The sequence below is a fragment of the Enoplosus armatus genome, chromosome 18, assembly GCF_043641665.1.
Source record: "Enoplosus armatus isolate fEnoArm2 chromosome 18, fEnoArm2.hap1, whole genome shotgun sequence".
NCBI lineage: Eukaryota > Metazoa > Chordata > Actinopteri > Centrarchiformes > Enoplosidae > Enoplosus > Enoplosus armatus.
Window position 1 is genome coordinate 10,379,385 of NC_092197.1, and position 25,742 is coordinate 10,405,126.

At 42.1% G+C, this 25,742-nt stretch overlaps 1 protein-coding gene across 1 annotated transcript in view; it reads left to right on the forward strand.

The window, feature by feature from the left end:
- unc5cb (unc-5 netrin receptor Cb) overlaps positions 1–25,742 on the forward strand; it is a 104,821-nt gene that overhangs the window by 66,285 nt on the left and 12,794 nt on the right. Inside the window, exons 3-8 of the mRNA XM_070924306.1 lie at positions 175–318; positions 5,616–5,719; positions 16,702–16,882; positions 18,728–18,895; positions 19,154–19,318; positions 23,151–23,207. Coding sequence (XP_070780407.1) covers positions 175–318; positions 5,616–5,719; positions 16,702–16,882; positions 18,728–18,895; positions 19,154–19,318; positions 23,151–23,207 — 819 coding nt within the window. The remainder of the gene's footprint in view (positions 1–174; positions 319–5,615; positions 5,720–16,701; positions 16,883–18,727; positions 18,896–19,153; positions 19,319–23,150; positions 23,208–25,742) is intronic.

Below are 25,742 nucleotides of genomic sequence, written 5' to 3' on the forward strand. Positions count from 1 at the left end.
TTTCACTTATTCTGATGATCTCTGTTTATGTATTAATACTTTCTGTCATTCTCCTTCCCCCATTTCCTTTCCCTCATTTTTTCCTCTTTTCCATATCTCTTATTGCCATCCTTGTCCTCTCTCCTTCCATGCTTTCTCTGTCTCCCTTTCAATCATTTCTATCCTCCCTCACAGGCCTGGTAGTGAGAGAGGCAAGCATAGAGATCACTCGGCAGCAGGTGGAGGAGCTGTTTGGGCCGGAGGACTTCTGGTGTCAGTGTGTGGCCTGGAGCTCCGCGGGGACCACCAAGAGCCGCAAAGCCCATGTCCGCATTGCCTGTGAGTATTCTCATCCCACTCCTCATCCCATTACTCAGTCTTTATCTTCTCTCTCATCTTTGTATTCCTCTCCAAACAAAATCTTTCGGCTGCCAAGTGACTGCGTCTCACAGACCGACATGTATTGTGACAGATTTATAGATTCTGGAGATAGAAGCGGTGAAAAAAAAGGGTTTTACTAACATGGGACTCAAGTGTCCCTTTGAACTTGAGTTGGTAAAAAGCCTGCAGAACCTGAATCAGTTTTTCCTTGTGTACAGTATACACCTGGAGAAGCAGTGCAAAGGAAGCGTAGAGCGGCAGCAGTGTATACACAGTAGAGAGGCTACGGCACATGTTTATGCCAATGTTCCCTCTTTTTCCTGTAGGTGGTCCTCATCTGTTCTCTGCCTGTGTGTTTGGCCTCCTACTGAAAAGCACAACACATTTGTTTCCAAGTAATGAGAAACATTCTGTTGCCTCTAAAGTTTGGGTCTCATTTTTAACTGTTCCCCAAAGGATCTGCCAATCAAAATCTGAAAAGTAATGAAACCCCAGAGAACACGGTGAGGAAAGCAATTGTTGTAAGAGTATAGTTGTGACATCAAGGCAATGCTTCTGCAACACAACACTTATTACATAACACAACTGCTTACATATTGTTGTCAAAATTCCACCTGAAGGGGTTTCTTTATAGTTTCAGCTAGATCATCGTACTTTCAACTCCTGTCAAAGTCATTTCAAGGCATTGTGACTGACGGGTCCCATCCAGCTTTGCTGTTTGTGTTTTGATTTGTGGCAAACAGACAAAAAAAATATGCAACACCCACTTGCAGCGTGTGTTGTAGTCTGCATCAAATATATTGTTATCACTACTAGATAGGGCTGGATGGGGATATCACTTGAGCTTAATGTTTGGCTGGCTACTCCACTGCCACTGTCTGAATGATTTCATCTCCACTAGACAGTACAGCAGAGTAGCACAGTACGGAGTCAATATCCATGGTTTTTCAAATGATCTACTCCATTTAGAGGCACTTAGCAATCATATACCTGTCCCTCTAAATTTTTATCTCACCTAATTCTCATTTTCTGTCTCTGCATCTTTATGTCGCTGTCTTCCTAACTCTCTCTCTCTTACACTCTCCCCCTGTTTTCCGTACAGTCTCTCTTTGGATTCAATGTATTCTCTCTTTTTCAAACAGCAGTCGCTGTTCTCATTACTGCTTCTGTTATACTAGTGTGGTGAATCAGAATCATGCCTCTCAGTCTCCCACCGAGCCCACTCCCGCTGCTCCACCTCCTATAATCACCCATGATGAGCAGCCTTCCAGCACTAACCTATCCCTCAAATCACAATGGACCCCTCTTCCCCTCCCATTAACTTCTGCTGAATGGATTAGCTCCTCTACTGGGCTCTCTCTCCAGGCAGGCTTCTTGTCAGAGCCAGATCCCGTTAGGCTAATGGAAACTGGGCTTGTTTTCCTCTCCTCTCCCATCATCTAAACATATACAGTTTAATCAGACGATGAGTCAGAGCCAGCGCTGGCGAGTTAAGAGGTTGTTGTGTTGAAGAACCGGCTTTCAGACTTGCAAAAAGGCTGGTCTGGCTAAAAGTATTTTCAGTATTGTCAGAGTTTCTGTGTGCCCTTTGGAGCAAGAGAGAATGTGTAAATTTCCTGTGATTGCCTTTTTCTTCATGTGACCTCAACAAAAACATTTTGATTGGCCTCTATGTTTGGGGAGCAGGCATGGCTTGCCAAAGAGAGGCAATAAAAGTATGTGCACAGAAGCAAATTAAATAAATGAATCAAATCAACTGAAATGCCTTTGTCAGAGGGTAAAGTTTACTGAGAAAGCTGGAAATTGATTTTCTCCTTTGATTGTTTGTTTGAGGGCTTGTAATTTAAAGAGTACAACATAATGCGTAAAACCTCAACTATATTACTACTGACTTTACTAATGATTAAAGCTCAAACTTGGTAAGTCTTCATTGTCGTTCCTAATCTAGGTCTGGACCAGTACCAGATGATTTACTAAGCAAGAAAGAAAGTGTTTCTGACCCGTAAGGCTGGTGTAATAAAGCATCAAGTAGCCAAACATAAGGTTAAGGTAATGGTTGTCATATGTGTATCCTTCTGAGGGCGAGCGAGGTGGGAGGTGTTTCTCTGCCGAGGAGGGAATGGTGTGACTCCCACAGGAATGTCGACTCAGCTGGTCCCACACCCTTGAGTGTCCCGCAGTACCATTCAGGCGAAGTGAGGAGAGGAGAGACTCCAGAGGGGGAAGCATAATTTAAACCCGCATCCAGTAGAATATGCAATGCAAAAAGAATCACTTGCATGCTACTTACTGTGTTTCATCAACAGCAATGCCAGAGGTTTGCAAATCATGATAAAAAAAAACCCAATACAAGCTCTGGGTGTTTAATTTTAGTTTAACAAGCTGTAGTTGATCTGCTACAAGACGTGTGAGTAATAAAAACATGAATATTTCACATGAACTCACAAACACTGGCCTATGCTATTAATACTAATCAGCTATTCAGCAATTTTTATGTTCCTTACTATAATGCATCCACTGGGTGGTAGTTGAGGCAGTCACAGGCTCTGGTTTGAAACTAAAAGAATTTAAAAAGAAGAAAATTATTTTGCATTTTGTGACCCTCTGCATGTATGTACATGTTTCATTCCCATTGCTTGACTTCAGTTAGGTTATGTGGCTGTAAAGTCAAACACACTATCCTCCATTGTAAAACATGTTTGGGCCAAACCAGAACCTGCTATGGACCTTATCATGGACATTACCACCAGTAAGCGCGAGGCATTATGGTCCACTGACATGCTGAAATACTGTACACTGGAGGAATCAAATATTAATTTATTGGATTTGACTATAGTGCATATATAGTGCCGTATATCATAAAGTGTGTCACAGTGTAGGAGAAGGTGTGCCGGATTCTCCTCCTCACCTGTCATACTGTGACTGCATCTTCTTTTATCTTTCGGAGGCAGTTTGAACTGGATCTATCCCTACATTGTAGCTCTGGCATCATAGCAACAGTAAAGTAACTCGTACAACTTCAAATGACAGCACCCTTTTGAGACATAGTTTGCTACCTTCTTTTTCCTGTCCTGTCCTTTCCTTTTACCTCCTAAGAAAAACTGTTTGTCCTTGGATCAGATTCCATAAAGCTATGTCCCAGAATATGCCCCTCCAGTCATTCCCTCTTTTAATTTCATACCCGACTTTTACGGAAATTGCTTTCAGTTCAACACTCACCCTTTCAGCTTTTATAATACATGGACATTTGTGGAGTTATGGCATTTTCCCCCGTGGACATGCATACTCTCAGGTTGAATTGGGATAAGGGCTCTCATTGAATTTGTTATTTTAAGGTTCATTTTTTTCCAAATAAAAAATGAACCTTAAAATGACTATAGGTATTCTTTAAAGCTTCTGGGTGTAGCCTGATCATGTATTCTGTAATAAGAATATGATCTAGTTTTCTCCTTGAGGGGATGTGAAACAGTAAGCTGAAATGTCTCTGTTTCAGTATAATGTAATGTAATGTAATGCTATTATGTAATAGCTATTGAACTAAAAGAAAGCAAGTGATGAAATCGGTAAATTGAACCTCCATTGGGTTTGATCAGATTTTAGGGTGATGATGCCAATGAGAAACCATAGTGAGAATGCTCTGTCCTTACATATCCATTCATACACATATTTCAATCTCCCCCAGACATTGAAGAACAGTCGTTTACTATGTTAGATGTGGGTAGGGTAGCCTATTACACTTCTACAACCGTTTTACCCAAGAGCATTAGGCTTATTATGTGAGTTATTATGTTCTGAAGTACAAATTCTGCCATACAATCTGTGTCACTGCACATCTGCTGGGGCTTTCAGTCTGCAGTATACTTGCAGCTAAAACCTGAATTCAGGAGCAATATGCTGTTGTGGAGCTATCTAATATAATAAATGTCTTTTTTATGTTAGCACACAATGTCAATAGCAGTCCATATTTTAACAGCATTCTGTGAGGAAGAATTGCCGTATCCTTTCCACAGATTGAACTGGGGTCATTTCTGGTTTTGTTTCCATGGACACAGTCAGGTGTAGGTAGGAAAAGAGTGACTGATGAAATATATTGTTATCAGAAAGGTAGAGATTAGAAGTAAAAGTAGACACAGACTCCCAGCACTGCAAAATGTTCGCAGTGTTGTTAGAGCTGATTGATTAAAAATAGTAGCTCTTTATCTCACACAGCCTTTCAACAGGTATATTTCTCGCTTAGTTCAACTCTTAAAGGCTTGTAGTTATAGCACCGATATCATTTCCAACTTGGTTCTCCCTCTTCAGTCATTCTTGCCTTTGTAAGCAGGACTAGCTTGGTTTAATGGTGACATAGCTGCAGAGTGCATTTCATGTCACATTCTTTATTCTCTTCTTGCAGATTACAGACTGTGGAAGAGAGTACGTGTTTATGCACGTGTCCCTATACGCCCTTATTGACACATTTGAAAAGTAAATTCAAATGTATGTAGAATTGCTGGATAGGAAAAACATGTTATTTTAGAGCACGCTGTGGTGGATGTGGTTACCGCTTTAGATTAAATGTGTCAGTAAAAAGGCTAAAGAGTGTGTGCGCCAAGAATATTGCAAAGGCTGTGGAAATGGTATCAGTGGAGTTTGGAGGTTTGATCGTAGATTTGATGCTTCAGTAACTCCAAAGTTCCCAAGTAGTACTGTAACTCCACATTAAGTCCTCTCCTGCCCTCTCCCTCTGTTGTTGTGCATGATGTCCCATGCTCCTGTCTCAGGCTGTGCAGCAGGTGATGATATATGTCTAATGGGCTTCGGGTTCCAGTGTAGCATGACACCTTCAGTAATCCTGCCCTGTCAGCTCCACTGTCCCTGCCCTGCACCACTCCATCAGGGCGCTCACACCACAAAAATATTGCTTTTTCATTGGAGGGTGAGCGATCCCCTTCTCCCTATCTCCCCTCCATCTGCCTCAGGCAGGTTTTGTGTGCTGAAAGTGGGGGGCAGATAGAAAGAAAGCATAAATACCAGTTACTGTCTCTAACATTTAAATACACACTGTTGTTTATTGCTTTTGCACTGGGTCAAATATTATTGATGAGTTACCCTGCCTAACCTTTTTTTTGATGATTTATTAGTATACCAATACTGTTATTGATTGACTCAGCATTTAATATTAAAAATGGATCTCAAAACAGCCCTCACATTTACCGGTCAATGAGATACAGGTAAATACTGATACACAATGTGCTTCTGTCTGTTCACTGTAGACTTGAGGAAGACGTTTGACCAGGAACCTCTTGGGAAGGAAGTGTCGCTTGAACAGGAAGTGTTGCTCCAATGTCGCCCACCTGAAGGCATCCCATCCGCTGAGGTAAGGTTCAAAAGGCATTTCACTGAGCCAGTATATTAGTTGTCAGGGTAATTAGATTACTTGTTTGAAGAGGTACGTTCTAATATGCGCTTATACATATTTCCCATAGAAATGCTGGCACTTGTGATTATCCATACTAAGCTCAGCCAAAAGTTCTCGCCTCAAATCCAATAAACTGGCTGCTCTGAAAAGAGGTTTATGTGAAGAGCTTCACTGACTTTTTGTGGTTGGCTTATGCTGAAATGTCACCATCATTTCTGGTGTGATTTTTAAAAGAGTATATATTGACTAAAATGTTCAACTCTTACATAACTGTATATTTGGCATATGTATTTGCTAGCATGTATTATATTTTTTGGTAATGCCAGTCTTTCGTTCTGTTCTTTTAAGCCCCATAAAAAGGTGAAAACTGTGATTGCAGAATTTTCCTCAGTTTTGAACTCTAGCTCATTTCAGAAGTTGTAATGAAATAACACTGAATAAATCTGACACAGTCCAGCGCACAGATAAGGACACTTTTCCACCACTGCCTGGGCTATTTAAGCTGTTTGGGTATTTCCTGAACATCGGCCAATCGCTGCAATATGGTCAGAGGAGAGAAAATTGTAATTATCTGCCGAGGGGAAAAAAAGAATAACACCAGTTGTGTCCCTGTGTTACCTTGGCTCAGCCAATATCTCCTCCCTGCTCTACTTCCTCCCCGCCCTACAGTAGAACACTGTTATAGCTGCATTTGAAAAGGCTCAGTTGAGATTGCAGGAACATAAATAGAGGATGAAAGGGTGGTTTGATGGGTGGGGGGTTGGTGTTTTTTTATTTTTCTGAGTTGGGGGTGTAGGGACTGAACTCTGTAAAGGCTTGTGATTGACCTGGAAAAGCCGAGTTAAGTGAGTGGAACTGCACAGCATTTATCCCAGCTGAAAGTGCTGACAGGCTAAATGGACGAAAGTTTGGGACTGGCACTCTGCAGACTCTCCTTATACAATCCAGGCTTCAGTCTGATAGTGTTGCTGTAACAGACATATGGTATTGGTGATTCTGTCGCCTGTCTGAGGTCTCTCTGTCAATCCCGGATCGGCTCAGTGCAACGATTAAAGACTCAGCTGGGCTCCAATCATGACACATCTATGCTTTCTGAGATATGGAGTTACTGTGGCAACCCAGATGTACAATGAAGGGTATATAGGAGACTTGTCAACATTAATAGCATTTGCAGTCTGGATAAAAGTATGCAGCGGTGTGTGGTCAAGTAGAATCAGTGTTATTTTAATGTAGTTACCCATCACAGAACTAGCCATCTATTCAACGAATGAGACAAATGAAGTTGAATTTTGACTATGATGTGTGCTATTTGTGGCAATTCACCTGGTCTAAAAGAAAAAGCATGAACAGATTGTTTACTATTCTCCCTGCATGCATCATTTTCTGTATTCTAACTAAGAGCAGTGATTGTTTTCTCTGCTTACTTTTCCGTCTATGATTGAGTTGAATTTTGTGTGTGTGTACCGAGGCACTTTTTCAGTTTCTTTAATTACTCACACTTACCTCATGGCTACACAAAAAGACAACAGTTCCATTCCACAAGTTGTTTTTCTTCCTTTTTTTCCTCAACTCAAACACAGCTGCCTCAGTGGGGAAAAAAAGGACGAAACTAAATGCTGCTTTTTCATCTGTGTTTGTCAGGCCTTTTCTCACATAAGCCCGCCAGAGAAAAATCCTCGGAAAAAGCAGATGGGCTAAGTCTGTGGTTACATATGAATCTGCAGAAATATGTAGCAGCCGTTGAAGGGAAGATCTGTCATATTTCACCCACTCTAAGACAAAAAAAAATAAGAGAGAATGAGAGAGGGTGAAGGCAGAGGAAGAAGAGCTGTTGAGGTTTGTCGGGGTTGGATCCAGTGGGTTGCTGTCAGGCCTCCAGTGTGCTGTCAGCTCACTCTGTGGTTCCTTTACAGGCCTTTGCCTAGCGAGGGAGAGGCTGGCAGGATGGCAGGCTGTGGCTGAGCCATAAAACCCATGCTCTTACAGCACTTTTGTTAAATCATGTGGACTGTATGTGATGGACATTGTGCTGTGTGGCAGAGTTCCAAAGCTATTCTTTCATGTAAAAGACGAGCAGGACACACATGCTGCGCTGGCTTTGCATGTGCTATATTGTCGCATCCCTGCATTTCCACATGCATGCTCACATGTCAGAGTACCAGCAAGGACATTAACACGTCAGCATGCACAGGCGCACATGATAACATGCTGCCAACAACTCAACTGAGCACTGAAAGTCCATTCATCTACTCTGTAGAGGGAACAGTGTGATTGTGGCTGACCAGCTGGCAGAGGAAGATTCACCGCTGATGAACGGGAGGAAGGACTTTGTGCTTCCTCTTTTTAAACCAGAACAAAAGAGTTAATCTGTCATTTAGGTTCATCACAGCAAGCTTGTGCACATTACAAAGTGCAGGGGGCTATCACCATCTACACACACACACACACACACACACACACATTCTCAGAGCTACGAAGCCCACGTTCTGGAGACCAAAGTAAGTCAATCACAATTAGTTTTGATCTCAGATTACAAAGTGGAACTGTGCTATTTGATGTTGTCCAGCATCAGTCTTGTGTTCCCTCTTTGTCTTCCCAGATTTCAGATGATTTACATTATAGGTTTTCACAGTGGTTCACCACAGTAATGACATTCTGTGATTCCATTTAAGTGGTTTTGAGTCTTTGTTGGCTTTCTGCGGGTACTGTTGCCCTGAAAACTAAACATTATGCTGAATAATCAGGATTGCTCCTGTGATGATGCAGCGACTTTTCATAACTGAACATATGAAACAGTTCTCATCAGTCATCACAGAGGTTTTCATATTTGGCGTTGAGTCAGGGGTATCCTAGCTCTTATTTCTGACAGGTTATTCACACTTGATACATTGATTTTCTGGTGGACAGATAGACCCTGAGTTGTGGAATACACACACACACACACACGCACACACACACACACACACACACACACACACACACACACACACACAAAGAAAATAAGAAGCAGGCATTTATTTTGGCTCTCCTTTGCGACCATTACCAATGGAACTTTGGCCTTGGAGGACTGAAATACTGCGAGTGAGGTTTCTGAAATAGCACATGAATTCAGTCATCTGAACGTCTTGTATGGTCTGAATACATTAGACACTCACCAGGCTCCCAAAAAGTCATTGTTACACGTTTCCACAGCCATGAATATTTGATATATACTTAATCAAGAGCAGAAGGAAAATGTAACTATTGAGGCTATTCTTGGAAGGAAGGGAGAGGGAGTGATTTGGCAGGAAAGGCTTGGTTTCTGTGTTACGTGGGTTTACTTGCTGACTGCTGCCCACATATAGAGTAATAAAGGTATGGATGGACTCCCCATCAGCTCAATGCAGATACTTCTCTTTGAATACCTCCATGAAGCTCTTTCATCAATTCTAAAGGTCCTCTACAGAAGTAACAGTGGCCTCTTTTCATACTTAAGAATATGTGGCAGGCTCATAAAATGGACTTAAGTCTCCTTTGTGAAAGAATGCAGCTTTATTGTTCCTTTCTCTCTCCTGCCGTCCATCTCCAGCTCCACTTCAGAGCACTTGTCACAGTGCTCCGAGAGAAAGACGAGAGTTCAGAGGTGATGCAGCACCGTGAGCTGCTGAGCCTGTTTCCATGGAAGCCGGATTTTAATTCAGGCATCTCCTCAGTCAGCCGGGGTCCTGCCGTGTTATCATGGGTAACGAGTCATTGATGCTCTGTGGGGAAGGGGGCCCTGCTGGCATGATTAAGTCCATTGGCTTTACTGAAAAGAAAGCCAGGAAATACAAAGATCTTTACTTTACACTCCCTCATCCAGGGAAGTGAGAAAACTAAGTGAGATGAATTTAGACAGCTGGGACAGCAGCCAGAGGCAAAGTGAAGGGTTCCACATGTAGGTCTGTGAATCTATAGGGACAGCAGATTTAGTTATTAAGCTTCCTCACTTTTTGTTATCGTCTAAATGTACCAATAATCACTCTCTGTATTGAGTGTTGTGTTATAAAATCTAATCTAGCTCAAATATCTTGACTATGGCACTTCACGGAGATCCAGTATCCACCTTTTTCACACATCAAACTATGTAAATGTCAGTGATTACTGTTGATTTTAGGCCCAGTTCCACTTAATAGTTGAAGTGAAGGCATAGAGCAAACAGCGGCTCGTCAGGTCACCTTGTCAAGAAATAGCTGAGTACTTCCTCCCAGTCAAAATGGTGCATAGTGTAGTTATGAGGGAGGGCAGGAATGTCAAGACTAACAACACTTCAGTGCCCAGTGAAACAGGAAGTGTGTTTTCATTAAGGTTACCCATGGGAGAGAAGATGTCAGGAGGCCAGACCAAATCCCTGTGGCAACCAACCAAAGATTGCCCTTCAGGCACTCACCTGTCAATCATTGCAGTTTTCTTGTGCAAAGGCTGTGATTTACTCTAATAGCCCAACATTTGTGAGCTCTGCTGTCCTCTGTAAGTCACTGGCCTCTCTACTATTCCCTCCAATGGGTCAGGCCTTAACAAACATTTAAATGTACAATTTTGGACCGTAGGGGGGTTTCTGTGCATATATTCCATCAGACCACCTCTGAGAAAGAAAAGAAAATATTATTCATTGTAGGACAGAGAGAGGCACTGCTTGGGAGGGATGCAAAGATTTAAACTGATACCAGAAAACAAAACCAAGAAAATACTGCATCCATTGTATGGGCTACAAGACCAACTTATCTATTGAAAACCCCCTTGCCATTCTTTGTGTTTTGAATCACTGGTTCACCTGCCATCACAGCTTTCTCCCCAGCCCTTGAGGTAAACAAAGCTTCTTTGTTTACACTTCCAAAAAGGGCATGAAATGCTAGAAATCACATTTCTCTATGCAACCTGTAATCGTATACAGGAAGGTGAATGGCTGGTTGCCAGGTGGTATTCTTATTTAAGTAAGTAAGAAAAGTTGATTTAGTATAGCACCTTTCACAGAGCAAGGTCACAAAGTGCTTCACAATAACATAATTGTTAAAAATAAGACCATGAAAACAGTAAAAAGAAACAAACAATAAAACATAAGCAACAACAGACCTGATTTAACATGGGAATGAGACGTAAATGAGAGAGTTCTTTTTTGAAGGGTAAAGTGCTTCTTTATCACCGCAAAATGATTTTTGAGCTGTTTGCACTGGAGTTGTGAATCGATTCCAGCATTTTTATCCTTGCTCCTGAAGGTTGTGTTGTATACCGAGAGATTTCTGACCTCTATCAGTGCACAAAAACCCTCTCCCTTGGTGGAGTTATCAACTAAGCTTTTCTAAAAGGCCAGAGGAGACTCGGGGAGACCAAGAACTGCATGCACAGAGTGTATCACACAGTTCTCTAGCTTTCAAAAGCTGCAGCTGTAGTGATGGTTCATACTAGTTTATTATTAAATATTTCACATAAAATTGTTGTGCCTCTCTGCAGCCAACTTGTACATGTCCACCCACACGTGAATGTATAAAAACATTTTTGGTTTAAAACCAAATGTACAGTATAATGGCAGAAATCCCATACTCACATCATCACCATCAAAACATAATCAACAGTGTCTAGGGCCAAGGATGATTTATACACCAAATTTTAAACCAATCTGTTTTTTTTTCTTCTGTTGGATACCTACCTAACAAACAGACAGACAAAAGGAGAGTTGTGAAAACATAAACTCCCCCCAACTTTGTCAGTTAGTAGGCGGTGAGTGATTCTAGTTATCATATTTCACGAGGCACATGAACTGTGCAAGAGAAAACAGAGAGAGTTGTGTTGCAGCAGCGAAGTGTCTGTCTGTCCTTGGAGCTACAAGAACATGGCCACTCTCCTTCAGAAGACTGTGGCGAGCTTTAGGCCGGACTGAGCTGGAGAAGGTCATCACTCCTGGCTCCAGTCTCAGAGATCCATCTTCTGTATGGACACCTGCAGTAGTAACCTCTCCAAGTCCACCTCTCTGTTTTCAGCCCAACCCCATCCAATTCCAGGTCCTCCCACACCCTCACAAAGACACACACAGATATAGATACAAGCAAGTAATACAGGCATACACACACACACAAACATTTTTCCCATCACATCTCAAGATATCACACCTTAGTGCATTTCAGCTTGTTAATATTTATACAGCTTACATTTCCATACTTGTCATGCAGGCAGATGCAGAGCATATGGCTTGTTGTCTCGTAGTGAATGATTGAATAATCAGTTTGTAACCTTTTGTGGCTCATTCTCCAGGTGTGTCATTCAAGCCTGGAGCAGATAGATGCTGTGAAAAAAGGGAAATGAATAAATTACATGGGATAGATAGTTAGACTTCATGTGGAGAAGCAGGAGAGCTCATAATTACTTCTCTGTAGAGGAGACTCGCACATTTCTGTGGAACATTTTTTTTCCCTCCCGTTCTGCCTTTTCACACCCCTTTCCACCCCCACACTCTGCTGTACGTTCTATTTCTGACACAACAGCAATGAGTAATGAATGGTTTTGCCTTGCACTGGTTCTTAACAAGTGAGTGGATTGTATACAGTGTGTTCTGTATATTGGGCTAATTAGTGTTGTGCTGGCACAACTGGCAGAGCACAGAAACATCCCCAGGTCTGCAGCCTGTTATGTTTGATAGTGGGAGAAGAAGTGACAGTGGAAAGACACTGAAGCTGTGTCCTAATTCAGGACCTGGATAAAGACGTAGACCACCATGATGGGTCCCTCAAAAGACCTGAAGGTTAAATGTGCTACTCGATCTTGATTACTTACAGCTTTGGTTAAATCTCTCCACTCACATCAGCCATTGTTTTCAGCAGCAGCAAGCAGTTATTTTCAGTAAAAATGTTTTTTTTAAAAACACTGTACACTACCTGCCCAGCACCTGACAGCAGACAGACAAAGTTAGCAACTAGCTGGTGAACATAGTGGAGCATTCAGCAGCTAAAGAGACAGATATTTTTCTGCTAATGGTCCTCCATATCTGCTGGATGTCTACATAAGTAACTTTACTACTTCATAAGGTGATGATGTCACTCTTGTGTTTACTTCTTGTTTCCGCTGCCCCCAAATGGACAAAATCAGTTATGTGTGGTGGTTGAAAGATCACACAAAATAGGCACTTGACCTTCCTTATGCTGTACTACTAGATGTAAATAAAAAGTCTCTCATTATCTAATGCCCTGTTCCAGCAGGGAACACTACACATACACCTGTATGTCTCTGATTCAACACAATGAACATCATTGATTTCCCTCCTCCAGCACCTCCTCTGACATCTAATTTTTCTAACCTGTCTTTATTATTTTTCTCAATACCATCCTATTATATCCTGCTCTGTGAATTTTCCAGAGCTCAAGAGATGAAAAAGCTGTCTCTTCGCAGCCAGATGTCTTTCTTTTTTGTTTACCTCTTGCTTTAGTCTCCCCCCCCCCCCCCCCCCCCCCATTCAGAGAGTTCACCTCTTCAAGACAAAGTCACCTCTTTGTAACCTTTTTCCTCCATTCCCTGTCTTCATTCTGTCTTGTCTGTCCTTGCCTCTCAGTGATGATGTATCGTATATATCTTGGCACACTAGTGGCTCTCCTGCATGTGCACCTGCTCTCCTTCTCGCTCATCTATCTCCTCCTCTCTGTCTTGCGCCTACCTGTCTTTCTTTTTGTCTGTCTATTTCTCTCCCTCACTAGGTTTAGGTTTCTGTCTGTCTCTCTCTGTCACTTGGCTGCCTCCGACCAGACAGGAAGACTCCCTCTCTTTATGACAGCTGACATGTGGCAATTTCCCTTCGTTAATGACAAGAAATGTGCCAATTACCTCTCCGGATGTTTCACTGCCAATCAGATGCTAACGAGCTGCGAGCGCGTGTGTTGTGTGTGTGTGTGTGTGTTTGCATGTGTCTGCAAATTTGTGTATCTCTGTGTGCATGTTTGAGTATGTTGGCATAGGAGAAAGTTGGACAAGTGTTATATGAGATGTAGTCTTCTGCTGAATTTTAATCATTTGAAATCATTTCACAAGTGTGGTCTAGAGATTGGCTTACCTTTTCATCTCTGGTTTTATTAATGAGTCCCAATTATAGTCGCTACAGAATAAATGATGGGTGAACTGTTGCTCACTTTTGCTCTCTCACACACACGTTCCCACTTCTGACATGAGTTTCTACCACTTTCTATCCCTCGTCTCCCTCCCACCCCCATCTGCGCTGAAAAGCTCTTTTGTTCAATTTTTAATTACCTTCTCATATAAAAGTGCTCTTGACATCTGAATGCAGCACGTTTTGGAGAGGCTGCCTCTGTGACTGGCGCAAAATTGAATAACCAGCTCTTTGTATCAGCTGTCAATCTCTATTCGAAGAACAGACCTTTTACTTCTGAATGCCCTTTGCTCTGCCCACACTGACGTGAGCGCTAAAAGACAAAATATTTATCAAGTCAACAAAAAACCCATCGTTTCTCTTGTTTGCATCATTTTTATTTGTTTTATTGGACTTGTGTTCCCTCACTTTTCATCATGACATAGGAAACAAAGGACACACAAAATGGCAATCAGATCACTGTCAAATCTTTGTTCTTTACACACAGGCCCTTCTCGCTGGTCATGTTTGTCATATTTGTTAGTTTCATTCAATATTAAAGATTGATGGTGATATTGTAACACAAAAAAAGACACACACACAAATCTATGTGACCCTTCAATAAATACATTGATGCGTTCACTATAATCACTGCAGTCCTTGTAATCTATAATGATGTGGTAATAGTTCATCATTGCTTTCATTGTAGTGGTTGCAGTTTTGAGATCAAGATATTATCAAGAGTTATTTACTTATATAATAAGAGAACCTTTATCCTTTCACCAGAAGCTACAGGTTAGCGAGTTATTATGGAATTCTTCTGGTGCTCCAGTCCTGAAAAAGTCATGACAGATGTCTAACTGCCGCCTCAGCAGATGTCAAAACAGATTAGTTGTAATGAAATTAAAACGGAATCCAATTCAATAGCACAATACTGAAATTATTTACACCAATCATATATGGACATGTAAATTCCTGGAGTAACCATCGAAACACCCTCTATGTTCTTAAACTTGAAGCGTTATTTGTACACAACAATAAGACCGACTGACACCTAAGGATTGAAATTGTCACACAATGACAATTGTCAGTTTTATGCAATTTACTCACAGTGACTTAATTTCCAGCCTAAATGATGCTAAGGCAGTTATTCCAGCACATCTGCTATTAACACAGATTAGATTTGTGTCTTCATACTGCAGTTCTCAGTGACTTGTGTAACAATAGAGCTGTTTTTATTACGCATCTAGTTTTAGTTTTTCTTATTAAATGAAATCATCAACGGCTAATATAAAAACATGCTTTTCTTTTTGTGTGGCAAAAGTTTCCCTGCACTCATAATGCTGTGTTAAGGAATGAAGATGATGTCTAAAAACAGTCCCTGAGTGACTGACAGATGTAATGCATCTCCTATACATCGCAATTTATGTCATGCAGCACTTTATTGCATTGCGCTTGTGTGAGAGAGAGGTTTAATTTCAGCTAGTAGACGGCTTGCGAGGGAATCCTATCCTTCCTGGCTCCATGAGATTGATTGAGCCGACACATGTTTATGGAGGAAAACACTCATAAGCACCAAATCAGCAGAGAATATACATCCCGCTTGCAGAGGTTTACCGTAAAGCTTTGCTGATATTAAGTTTGCATCCGGCGTTTGTTCAGATGTAAGTTTGTCATAGGGATAGGTGTCTTATGAGCTGCTGTGATTTGAAGGAGGGCTGGGTTGGAAGAGGTTAAGTGTGAAATAATTGTGAAGTGAAGTATTGAAAATATTGTCTTCTTAGCCTCTCTAATGTGTTCCCACTGGATAAGAGAGCAGGCAGCCTGGCTGAGTTGTGAAGCTGATGGCATCTTTGATATCTGTCATCTCAAGCAAACATAGATACTAGTGAAGCTGGTGATGCATGTAACCCAGTACATGTCACAATCAGCCCATCTTACATTTCTGAGAAAGTTCTAACAGTGCTGGTCTTACAACAATGGCCAATGTGTTGTACGTCTCTGCACCACTACATGCCGTTTCTGTGTTGCTTCCAACAACAACAGTGTGCCCACAGACTGTTTTGTCTTGGCAGGCCTTATTTCAGGTTATTGCCCCACTTTTCTTTTAGATGCTTTATCTCTCACAAGATAGACCCTTTATAAACATCCCGCTTATCTTCGCCTGTACTGCTCCTTAGTGTCTTATCTCTTATCAGGCCCTGCTCCTCATGGGATATCACAATACACAGGAAGTTCACTATTTGCCAGGCCTCCTCCTCACTGGACAGCGTCTTTGAAGAAAACCAGAGAACCAGGAAATATTTTGAATCAAAGTGGCTGCACAGTGTGAGGCAGCACATGCTATTCTTTCCCAAACCTTGAAGATAGAAAGGATTTGGTGATTTACAGCCAAATAAAGACTCCAAATGGTCCCCTGCTCTGTGATAACGCCAGGAGTTCAATATCAGTATCATTTAGAGAAATGAAACTCATAAGGAAAGGTCAGAGAGCCTCTCAGCTTCAGGAATTGTGGAGAGTTTTCTTTTCTATGCTGTCTGGTGCTTTGTTCTAGGGGGAGAATAAAAAGCGCGTGATAGATATTGACTTTTTGTAGCAGGACCTCCGAGACGTAAACAATTGTGCTCTAATCCCGGGACTCACTGCTATTTGAGAGGTTAGGCGGAGACAAGAAAAACTATCGATGTTTAAACACTTTGCTGTGATTTTTCCACAATTTAATGAGGTCAACCTGTCTTACATCATCTCTCACAGCTTCTGTTTAAAATGCTTTCCTGTTGTCTCTGAGCGGTCCGTTCTCCTTTTTTTTCATATTGTGCTCCCTTCTTCTTCTTCTTCTTCTTCTTCTTCTCAGGTGGAGTGGTTAAAGAACGAGGAGGTTATAGATCCTGCAGATGACAGAAACTTCTACATCACCATCGACCACAACCTGATCATCAAACAGGCCCGCCTCTCTGACACTGCCAACTACACCTGTGTGGCGAAGAACATCGTGGCCAAGAGACGCAGCACCACCGCCACAGTTATCGTCTATGGTACTAACTACTATCTTAACACTGAGCAACACAGTCAATGAGATCCAACATCAGTCTCACATCTCCTGACCTGAAAACTGTCATCCTCATTACTGGCCACACGAGAGATCAACAAAGTTAGACACTTGTGCAGAGGAAAAGTGTTGAATTCATACGGCTCAACTCAAAATAAAACAAATTTCAAAGTCACTCTGCATAAAGCGAATCCCTCTCTCCTGCGGCGTGTAACATTCGCTCATTTTGTTCCTGCCGGAAGGAAAGAATGCAAAGTGCAAAGAACGGAAGATTTGTGATTTTCTGAACTGCGAGCAAGGTGCTGATGTGGCTGAGCCATACTTAAAGAAACCCCCGCTGTGGTTTCACACCGACTCACCCACCATCTCCCTAACATCAACTAACACGACTGTTATTGCACAGCATGGCTGCGAAATTGAACTTCAACGCCTGCTGTGGGCGGTGCATATTCAGACTGAATGAAGAGGTGTTGCATGCATATGGATGGATACACACACGCAAGACAAAAGTGAAGAGATGCTTGAAACTGATACTTTCACCAGGGTTCAATTTTAAATCTATATGATATTTCCTTATCACTAATCACTGGAGGTATAGTATTTTTAGCATCCTTATTGTTTTGTTTATCTACTTTAGTTACAGTTACAGTGGGGATCAATGTAAGCGACATGTAGAAACACAAATTGTAAATCCAAGATTGCAGATTTCAGGGACAAGGGTCGCTGCCTCTGCAAGGCTTTCCTGGCACTAACGCAGTCTATTAGGCCTAAGTGTTGAAAAACTGCTTTAATGTCAGCTCATCCTTGAGAGAAAGTACAACAAGCCACCCCATCCATGTGTGCTGTCCTTACTCCTTTATCCAAAATGGGATACTCACATTTATACACAGTTGTGCTGTATGTGTAAGCAAAGATACTCCCCTATGAAAGAGTGTGGGAGACCCAAAGGATAAGGGAGAGTTGTGTCTGACACTAGTGATGAAAAAGTGAGAAGGACAGGCAGCGTGTTTTTAGCCCAGTGGTTTCCAGCCCAACCCGCCACAAGGACACTGGAAACAGGAGCACAAGCTGGCAACAAAAGAAAAAAAAGGGAAAGAGACAGAGAGAAAGAGGGAGAGAGAAGATAGATCCATAATCCACGGAGGAAAGAAAGCAGACAGTAAAGAAATGTGGGGCTTTGGCAGTCTTCCCCTAGAGTCCAATATTTTGGGCTTCACTCATAAGCATGTCACAGTTGAAAGTCGGCGACTCCAAGGGGCCCAGTTCCACCATCTCAAATGCCACAGACTTGTTCTCAGCCACAAGCCCTGGTGTCACTCTGCACTGGATTTAGTCACTGACAGAGATGGATGAGAGAGGGAAGAGAGGCATTAGGAGGAATCAGTGAATGGAAAATGCTGCAATCTGACCAGAATTTACTGTCTGGCTGCATGGCAAAGTAATGACCCAGAGGTTTCAGGGTCAAAACGCATATATACATTTTGCAATGGGCAAATGGCCGTGCATCCAAGACTCAAGGGATTTCAGTTAATGATGTACTGATAGGTCACACTGAAGACAAACCTAATCAAATCCAAATGTAATGTTTTTGTTTCTGTGTCTCCCTATGCTTTTACTGCATTTGTATTTTTGATTTAATTTGTGTTATTTCGTCTTATTTTACATACATTTTATTTCACCCCAAGCCATGCATTTTCTGTCCTCCTTGCAAAGCACTTTGTAACTTGCTTTTGAAAATGCTATATGAATGACCATTTCATTAAGGATGAGCTGAGCAAACAGGAATCAGTCTGAGTGACATTTTAATGTGTTTAATTACCATGTGTTCCAGTGAATGGTGGATGGTCGACATGGACCGAGTGGTCAGTGTGTAACAGCCGCTGTGGCCGTGGTTACCAGAAACGCACACGCAGCTGTACCAACCCAGCCCCGCTCAACGGCGGAGCCATCTGTGAAGGGCAAGGCATCCAGAAGCTGGCGTGTAATCCTCTCTGCCCAGGTATGGCATGAAATTACAATACACCCACTTAGTAGTGGGTGGAAAGGGCATAGGTGCACAAAAACTGAATACATAGAATATAACTTCTGTGTTTGCATATTTCGCTCTGTTTGTGCCTCCACCCTTACGTGTGTCTCTCTCCCACATATCTCCCGCTGTCTCAATCACGTACCCACTCACCCACTCATGCACTTGTTTGTCTTCTCATTTGCCATTTCATTCACTCTACCCTGGTCTTTCCTGTCTGTTGTGTGGTAGTGGATGGCCTGTGGACAGAGTGGAGTAAGTGGTCCACCTGTGGGACAGAGTGCACCCACTGGAGGAGGAGAGAATGCGGCGCTCCGGCACCCAAAAACGGGGGAAAGGACTGTGAGGGCATGGTGCTCCAGTCCAAGAACTGCACCGATGGGCTGTGCATGCAGAGTGAGTACCCGACTAATCCTCTGCTACTCTCTCTGACCTGCCAACCAAAAGAATTTCTTCACCCTTTGACCATGAGTTTCACTCTGCGCTTTCATCACCACGCTGTGTTTCACATCCCCACATAGCACTCTCACCCTGTCTCTCGCTCACTCTGTTTCACTCATACATAAACAATAAGACATACTAAAACGCCTTTCTTTCTGCGCTCAATCTCTTTGTTTGCACATGCATAATACACAAAAGCTGTTGGATGAAAATGACATAAAAGCAGAAACAACTGCGCATCTTTTCCTGTGTCAGCGCTGCTGCAAATATAAGTATATGTTAAAAAAAGATTTGGCCACATGGGGAGGCTAAAGTAATTATCCTTGTCACAGGCTAAGCATTTGGAAGTTATATTTAAAATAATAATAAGTGATTATATTGTAATTACATAAGGGGGGGTCGCAACTACCAAGCTCCTTTGATTACTACCTTAATTTAACTCTGGATTCCTTAGGTCCAATGAGAGGAAACACAAGGCCACAAAGTGGCACAAGTGTAGACTTGCTCCTTTTCCTGAGCTGGCAATTACATGTTGAGTTGGGAAGTGAGCAAGTATTGTACGTAATAATCTACTCTTACAATTATTTCGAAGTACGCAAAAGGCTCCAGGATGCACCAGCATTTCTTTCTCATAAATCACAATTCTTCTATTGGTTTTACTGTTTTGTTGCTGACAAAAAAAGCCAGTTTGTGGTGCAGCCAGATATTTTTCTGCAGGCAGCAAACTGTTTTCTGCTTCTCTTTATTCCAGTAAGTTAAAAACAGCTACGCAGTTTAGTTGAGCCAAAAATCCTGCTGCCTCTCTCTTAGAATACATTCACAGATTAGAATCATGCTGCAGTTGCTCTGATGCACGCGTGTGCGTGTGTGAGTGTATGTGTGTTTACTGCAGTGTTAAGAAGCTACAGGGTAAAGTATTAGATACCTTGAACTTCATCTACTAAAACAGTCTTTGCCCTATTTTCTGTGCCTATAATAACAGAGGGAGAGAGCATGAGAAAAGAGATAGCTGGAAAGACTGCACGGTAACTGAGTTAAAGTTTCTTTCTTGTCTAGTTTCATAAAAATCCTCTCCAATAAACACCTTTGAAGGTGTTAAACCCACACACTGTCACAGATGCCTCCATCGTGTGTATAACCTACTACAGATGGTGATTGTGACACTAATAATGTCACAGAGGCTCGGCTCCTGGATGTCTAGAATTTGATACAGCTGGCCGTCACTGTGTGCAACTGAGATGTTTTTTTCTGAGATTTTGCTGCACCATGGGGTTGTAAACTGCTACCTGCAGTATGGTGTCGACATGATGTAGCATAGGTTATGGTTGACGTCACATTGGCGGTCAATATGCATCTTTAGACGCAGCTGGCTGATGGATCAGCTTGTCTCTGTCTAAAGTAAACACATCCAGTACTGCACTGTATGTCCATAGGCACTGAGGACTGACAGGAAGCCATGACTTCAGTGTTCAGTGATCTCATTTAATGTTAGCATTAGAGGAATGCATTAGCTGATGTTATAGCCAAGGTCACAGTGTATAGAAACATCAGGGAGCAATCTACAAGAAGACCTACTCTTATTTGTCTTATTCCTCTTTTTTATTTCCCTCTGCGTTCAACATATGTTCACCCCACACTTCCCTCCCCACTGCACGCCCTCTGTGACTCCGCCTATCTCAGAAGCATTAGTTCTCTGTAGATTGATGGCCAGTTTGCAGAGAATATAAAGCCATAATGATATAGATTTAGGATCATTTCAGGGATTGATTTTTTTGGAAGCTAAGAGGGTGAAGCCACTTATGTCAATGCTAATGACCATTTCCACTAGCGTTTAGGAGAACGGCCCATTATCTAAAAGCTCACATTATGGCAAATATGATTGGGAATGGAAGTTGTGTGCAATCCGAACTCACCTCAGACCGCTGATCTGCTCCCTCCAGCGCCGGGCTGGGATCTGAGCAAACACGTGTCTCTGGATTCCGTTGCAGCTTGATCTTATTTTCTGTTGTTTGAATTTATTTAAATCATTTCAATTGCAATCCATCGCAGAAATCTGGCAAAGGAATTTGATATGAGCTGGAAATAGAACTTGTGATGCTCAGCCTCCATAGCTTCACACTGTAGAAACACAACTGACCTGAGTCAAAAAGGAAAGAGTTGCGTTATAATTTACTTTGTACCTTGTTTATCACATTTAGACTGTCAGGGAGTTTGGAGGTTGGATTTAACAAAGTTAAGCATCTGCAGATTGATCTAGAGAGGTTGCACTCTGCTCGTTCAGATAGAACTTCCCAATTCTAACACAAGAGTATAGTTTTCACAGTTCACTGAGGCTGGCCTGTCTAAATCTCTGCTTTGCGCTCCCTCCGTGGTCTGTCTTCCTTGATTCTGATGTTGTTTTCCAAGCCTTTGGTAACCCTGATCTCAGACATGACATTTTCTTGACATATTGATGTGGAGAAAGGGGAGCGCACACTCCAGCAAGGGCAAACGCTTTATTGCTATCAAACACCAGAGACTGGAAAATCACTACAGCGCCTTCCGAGAACATGGTTATTTACGCTATATTGGTGGTTGAAAAGTTTTGATTAAATGTGAATAAATATCTTAATAATACCTTTCAATTAATATAGATTCTCCAGCCAGACGTTAACCTTTAGCTAATGATGACATCAGTTTTGCCAGAGGACAGTATCCATCTCTGAAGTTGGAAATCTGCCATATTCAAGAAAATAATGGCTAAAACACAGACAATGATTTCCTGTACTATGAGTCCCCCTTCCTCCCCAGCTCTATGTTGTCAGTAAAGAATAATCTTTGTCTGTCTGGGGCTCTTAGGTTTCCTTTAGAGCCCACCCACTGAAGCATGCTTTTACTCTGGCTGTACTGTAGACGGACGGATGAACAGAAACTCTACAGGATGGGTTCAAATGGGCCATCAGTTAGACTGACCCTGACAGTCACCTCCCCCTGCTCCAGCCCGGCCTCCCCGTTGCCTGATTACATGTACACACCAGCCCCATCTATCAAGCCATTGATTTTCCTGTCGGTCCACTTGTCTGCCTGTGGCTCTCTCCCTCTCCAATAAGGACTTCATTGTTTGTATAGTTGTTTACGGATGTCCCAGGGAGACTGAATATTACGTGTACTTGTGCACTATCCCTGCCTGCCATCCTACTCTGCTCTCCACTTCACTTCAACATATAACCTGCCCACAACAAAGCCTACCAAAAGCCCCAGTTGGGGCCAAAAGCCATCTATGTGGATTTTTCTCCAAATCTCTGTCCTTCAACCTTTTTTCCATTTCCTGCTTCCCTAACATAATCGTTCCTTTTATCCCGTGCACTACCCTCTCCATCCACCTTCCAGTGACAGATGCAAGGCTGCTGGTTCTATTGACTCTGTTGGAGCCCACACTTTATCAGCCCCTCCATTCCCCACTCACCTGCCAGCAACAGTCCTGCTGCTACTGAGGCACTAAGCCAAGTTGATGGATCATGCCACTCCCTCACAGAACCTCCATGCCCCCCCCCCACTCCTCTCATCCATCTCTATACTCTATACACAGATCTGGAGAGGAGGGGCCAAATCAAGAAAGATCGCCTCCTCGTGTCATCACTCCTACTCATGAGTTTGTTGCTGTCTCATTTGTTGAGTTTGTTTTTCTGTTGGCTTAAATTTGATTTTCATCATCGCTCTCTCTTCATCTTCCCCCTTCCCCCACCCCACCCCTCCTTACCTCCCCGTCTCTCTCTCTCCCACTCACAATCCCTTCCTCTTCTTCAAGGTTCCTTATATCAGAAGTCTTCTGAGGCAAAAGACAAGAGTGATTTTGGAAATTCATGTGAGTTATTGTTTTTTTTTTCCCACATTTTTTTAACATTATTTTTACATTCATCATCATGTCTGTCGTTGTCTCTAATCTTTATTGGCAGGTTGTGCATAAGAAATAGTCCCAGATAAATCATAAGAAATTTTTTTTTGCAAACAGCAACGTCTTATAAGTGGTATTTTTGCACTAACAACATAAAACAGGAAGTTCTTTCATGTCCGTCTAGGTTTCATTACTGCTATTCTGTTTTTTACAGATAACCACCTCAGGGCTTTTCCTTTTTTGATTTTCCTTCTGCCCTTTCTCATAACGTGCCTCTGCTTGCCAGCTGCATGTTCACAGCCATGTTGCCATTCTCTAACTCAGAGCTGACACTGCCCTTTACCCTGTTGCTCCTCATGAACTTCAGCCGGACACTTTGCCCTGCCGGCAGCTCAGGCGCCGGGTCTGGCAAAGAAATTAACCTACTATCTTTCTCTGTGTATATCTTGAATATGTTTCTCTCTCTGTGTCTCAGGCTCCCTCTGTAAATCTCTGCATCCTCACACAGAATGGAGTGTTCAATAATCCCTTTCATTTCCATTTCTTGTACTTTTTCCCTTTCCGACAATGGCTCATGTTCAAAGGAATGTATTAATCTAAGTGATACATTTTAATGCGTACACTTAGCAGGTTGCTGCCTTTATCATCAAAGCGTGGATGGGAAATTGTTCGACTGAGGGGATATATGTTAAATAACTGCAGGGAAGCTTGGCAGAGGGAGCACAGTGAAATTACATTTTAAGACTTTCATCATAGCCTCCCTGCTCTGTTTTCTGTTCATGTCTGTGCTAGAGGAAGGATTAGAGGCCTAACATATATGAGGATATATCTTGACACTCCTCTTTAATGTGATGTCTCAGTTAAGGCTGAATAGAGAGGGCCAGGCCACACATTTACTTCCTGGGGACTGAGAGAAATAAAGTCTTTGAAATAACTACAGTATCAGATCCCCTCTTCTCTTTAATTGGGCCATCCAGAACATCCTAACCTAAAGAAAAGAACTCCTTTTTTTAATCACTATGTTTAAACTGTGAGGGAATGCCCTAGTGAAGGTCGTACCCAATTTCATTTCAACAGATAGTCTTTTTGTATGAAATATAATGGGTTTTTGACTGACTAACTGTTGTATGGTGTACTTGTAAAAACCAATTTATCCATATACGTAATTAAACATCAAGTCATAACTAGAGAAAAAGAAGCTACGCACTTTTACTCTTGGAGACCAAGGATGTGATAAAAAAAACAAAAAACACAACTTATGGCTTTCAATGTCACAAAAGCACTCCCTTGTCTTGCTTTTCTCCCTCTACTCCTCTCTCCTCCTTTGTGCAAGAGAACACAAGAGACACAGATTGAGTGCCATCTGTATGCCTGAGACACATGAGGCTAATTTACACAAATGCTCGGCCATCGTGCATGCCCTGAAAGAGCTGTGCGTGGATCTGTGGCTGATGCTGCCATCTACTGGTGCAGATTCTGTGACATTTGCATACTCAAATTTTCTCAAAAACAGAAATTTCTCTCTTATAACAACTAATAACATGCATTTATATATTTTGGTCTTTGACTTTTTGTACAGCCACCTGACATGTACAGTGTGTATTCACACGTCGAACAATGCACACATACAGGCTCACACATGCCTTCTGGCATTTCACTACCTTTAAAGAAGAGTTTTCCCCCCATTTGTCAACTTGGTGACAGTGAAGGACATTCTTTACCAAACACCACAGAGAGTTCAGACTGTCAGTAGGCATCCATTAGAAGGTCTGATCTGTAATGCGTGCCTGTCTGAGTCTGCGTTTCTAACAGGCACTATATCCATGCCAGGCCTACTAATCACAGAGGTTTCTCCAGCTGGAAAGTGGACAGAAAGACTCTGGAAGGGAGACAGAGATGAAAGACAATTTGAGAAATGCAAGCTATGTCTAGATCTTATCTGCAGTGTGTAAGAACAAAGATGGAGACAGACTCTGAACTCCAACACAGAGCACGGTAATTTGAAGATGAAAACATCTATATCTCCGTCTTCAGGACTTTTGATCTCGCTTCTGAGCCTGCTTGTTAGGACAGTGTGTCATTGGGCTGCACTGGAGCAGCCGTCCTTATTAAATGAGCCGTTGTGCGAGTTTATCATCATTATCGTTGTTTTCTTGTTTCTTATTATCTTTACGATGCATGGTGTATATAACCCCCTCTCACACACAACACATATGGCTTCATATGATAAATCTGTGACTTGGACACACAAGTCATGACTCTTTCATATGTTTAGCAGATTTCTTTGTGAGTAAGAGATATTTCTGTGCCCTTCACTTTATAACATCAGCCAGGATTGAATGTTAGATGGCAAAGCTGAAAGGTGTGCGTCACTCTCAGGACATGAATCATTATCCCTTTTCACTTTTGACAATTAAGAGAGTATTTGCCACAGAGGGCCAGCATTAACCACAATAAAAGACAGGAGATATACTGTACGCATTTATTTCCCAGTAGATGTTTATT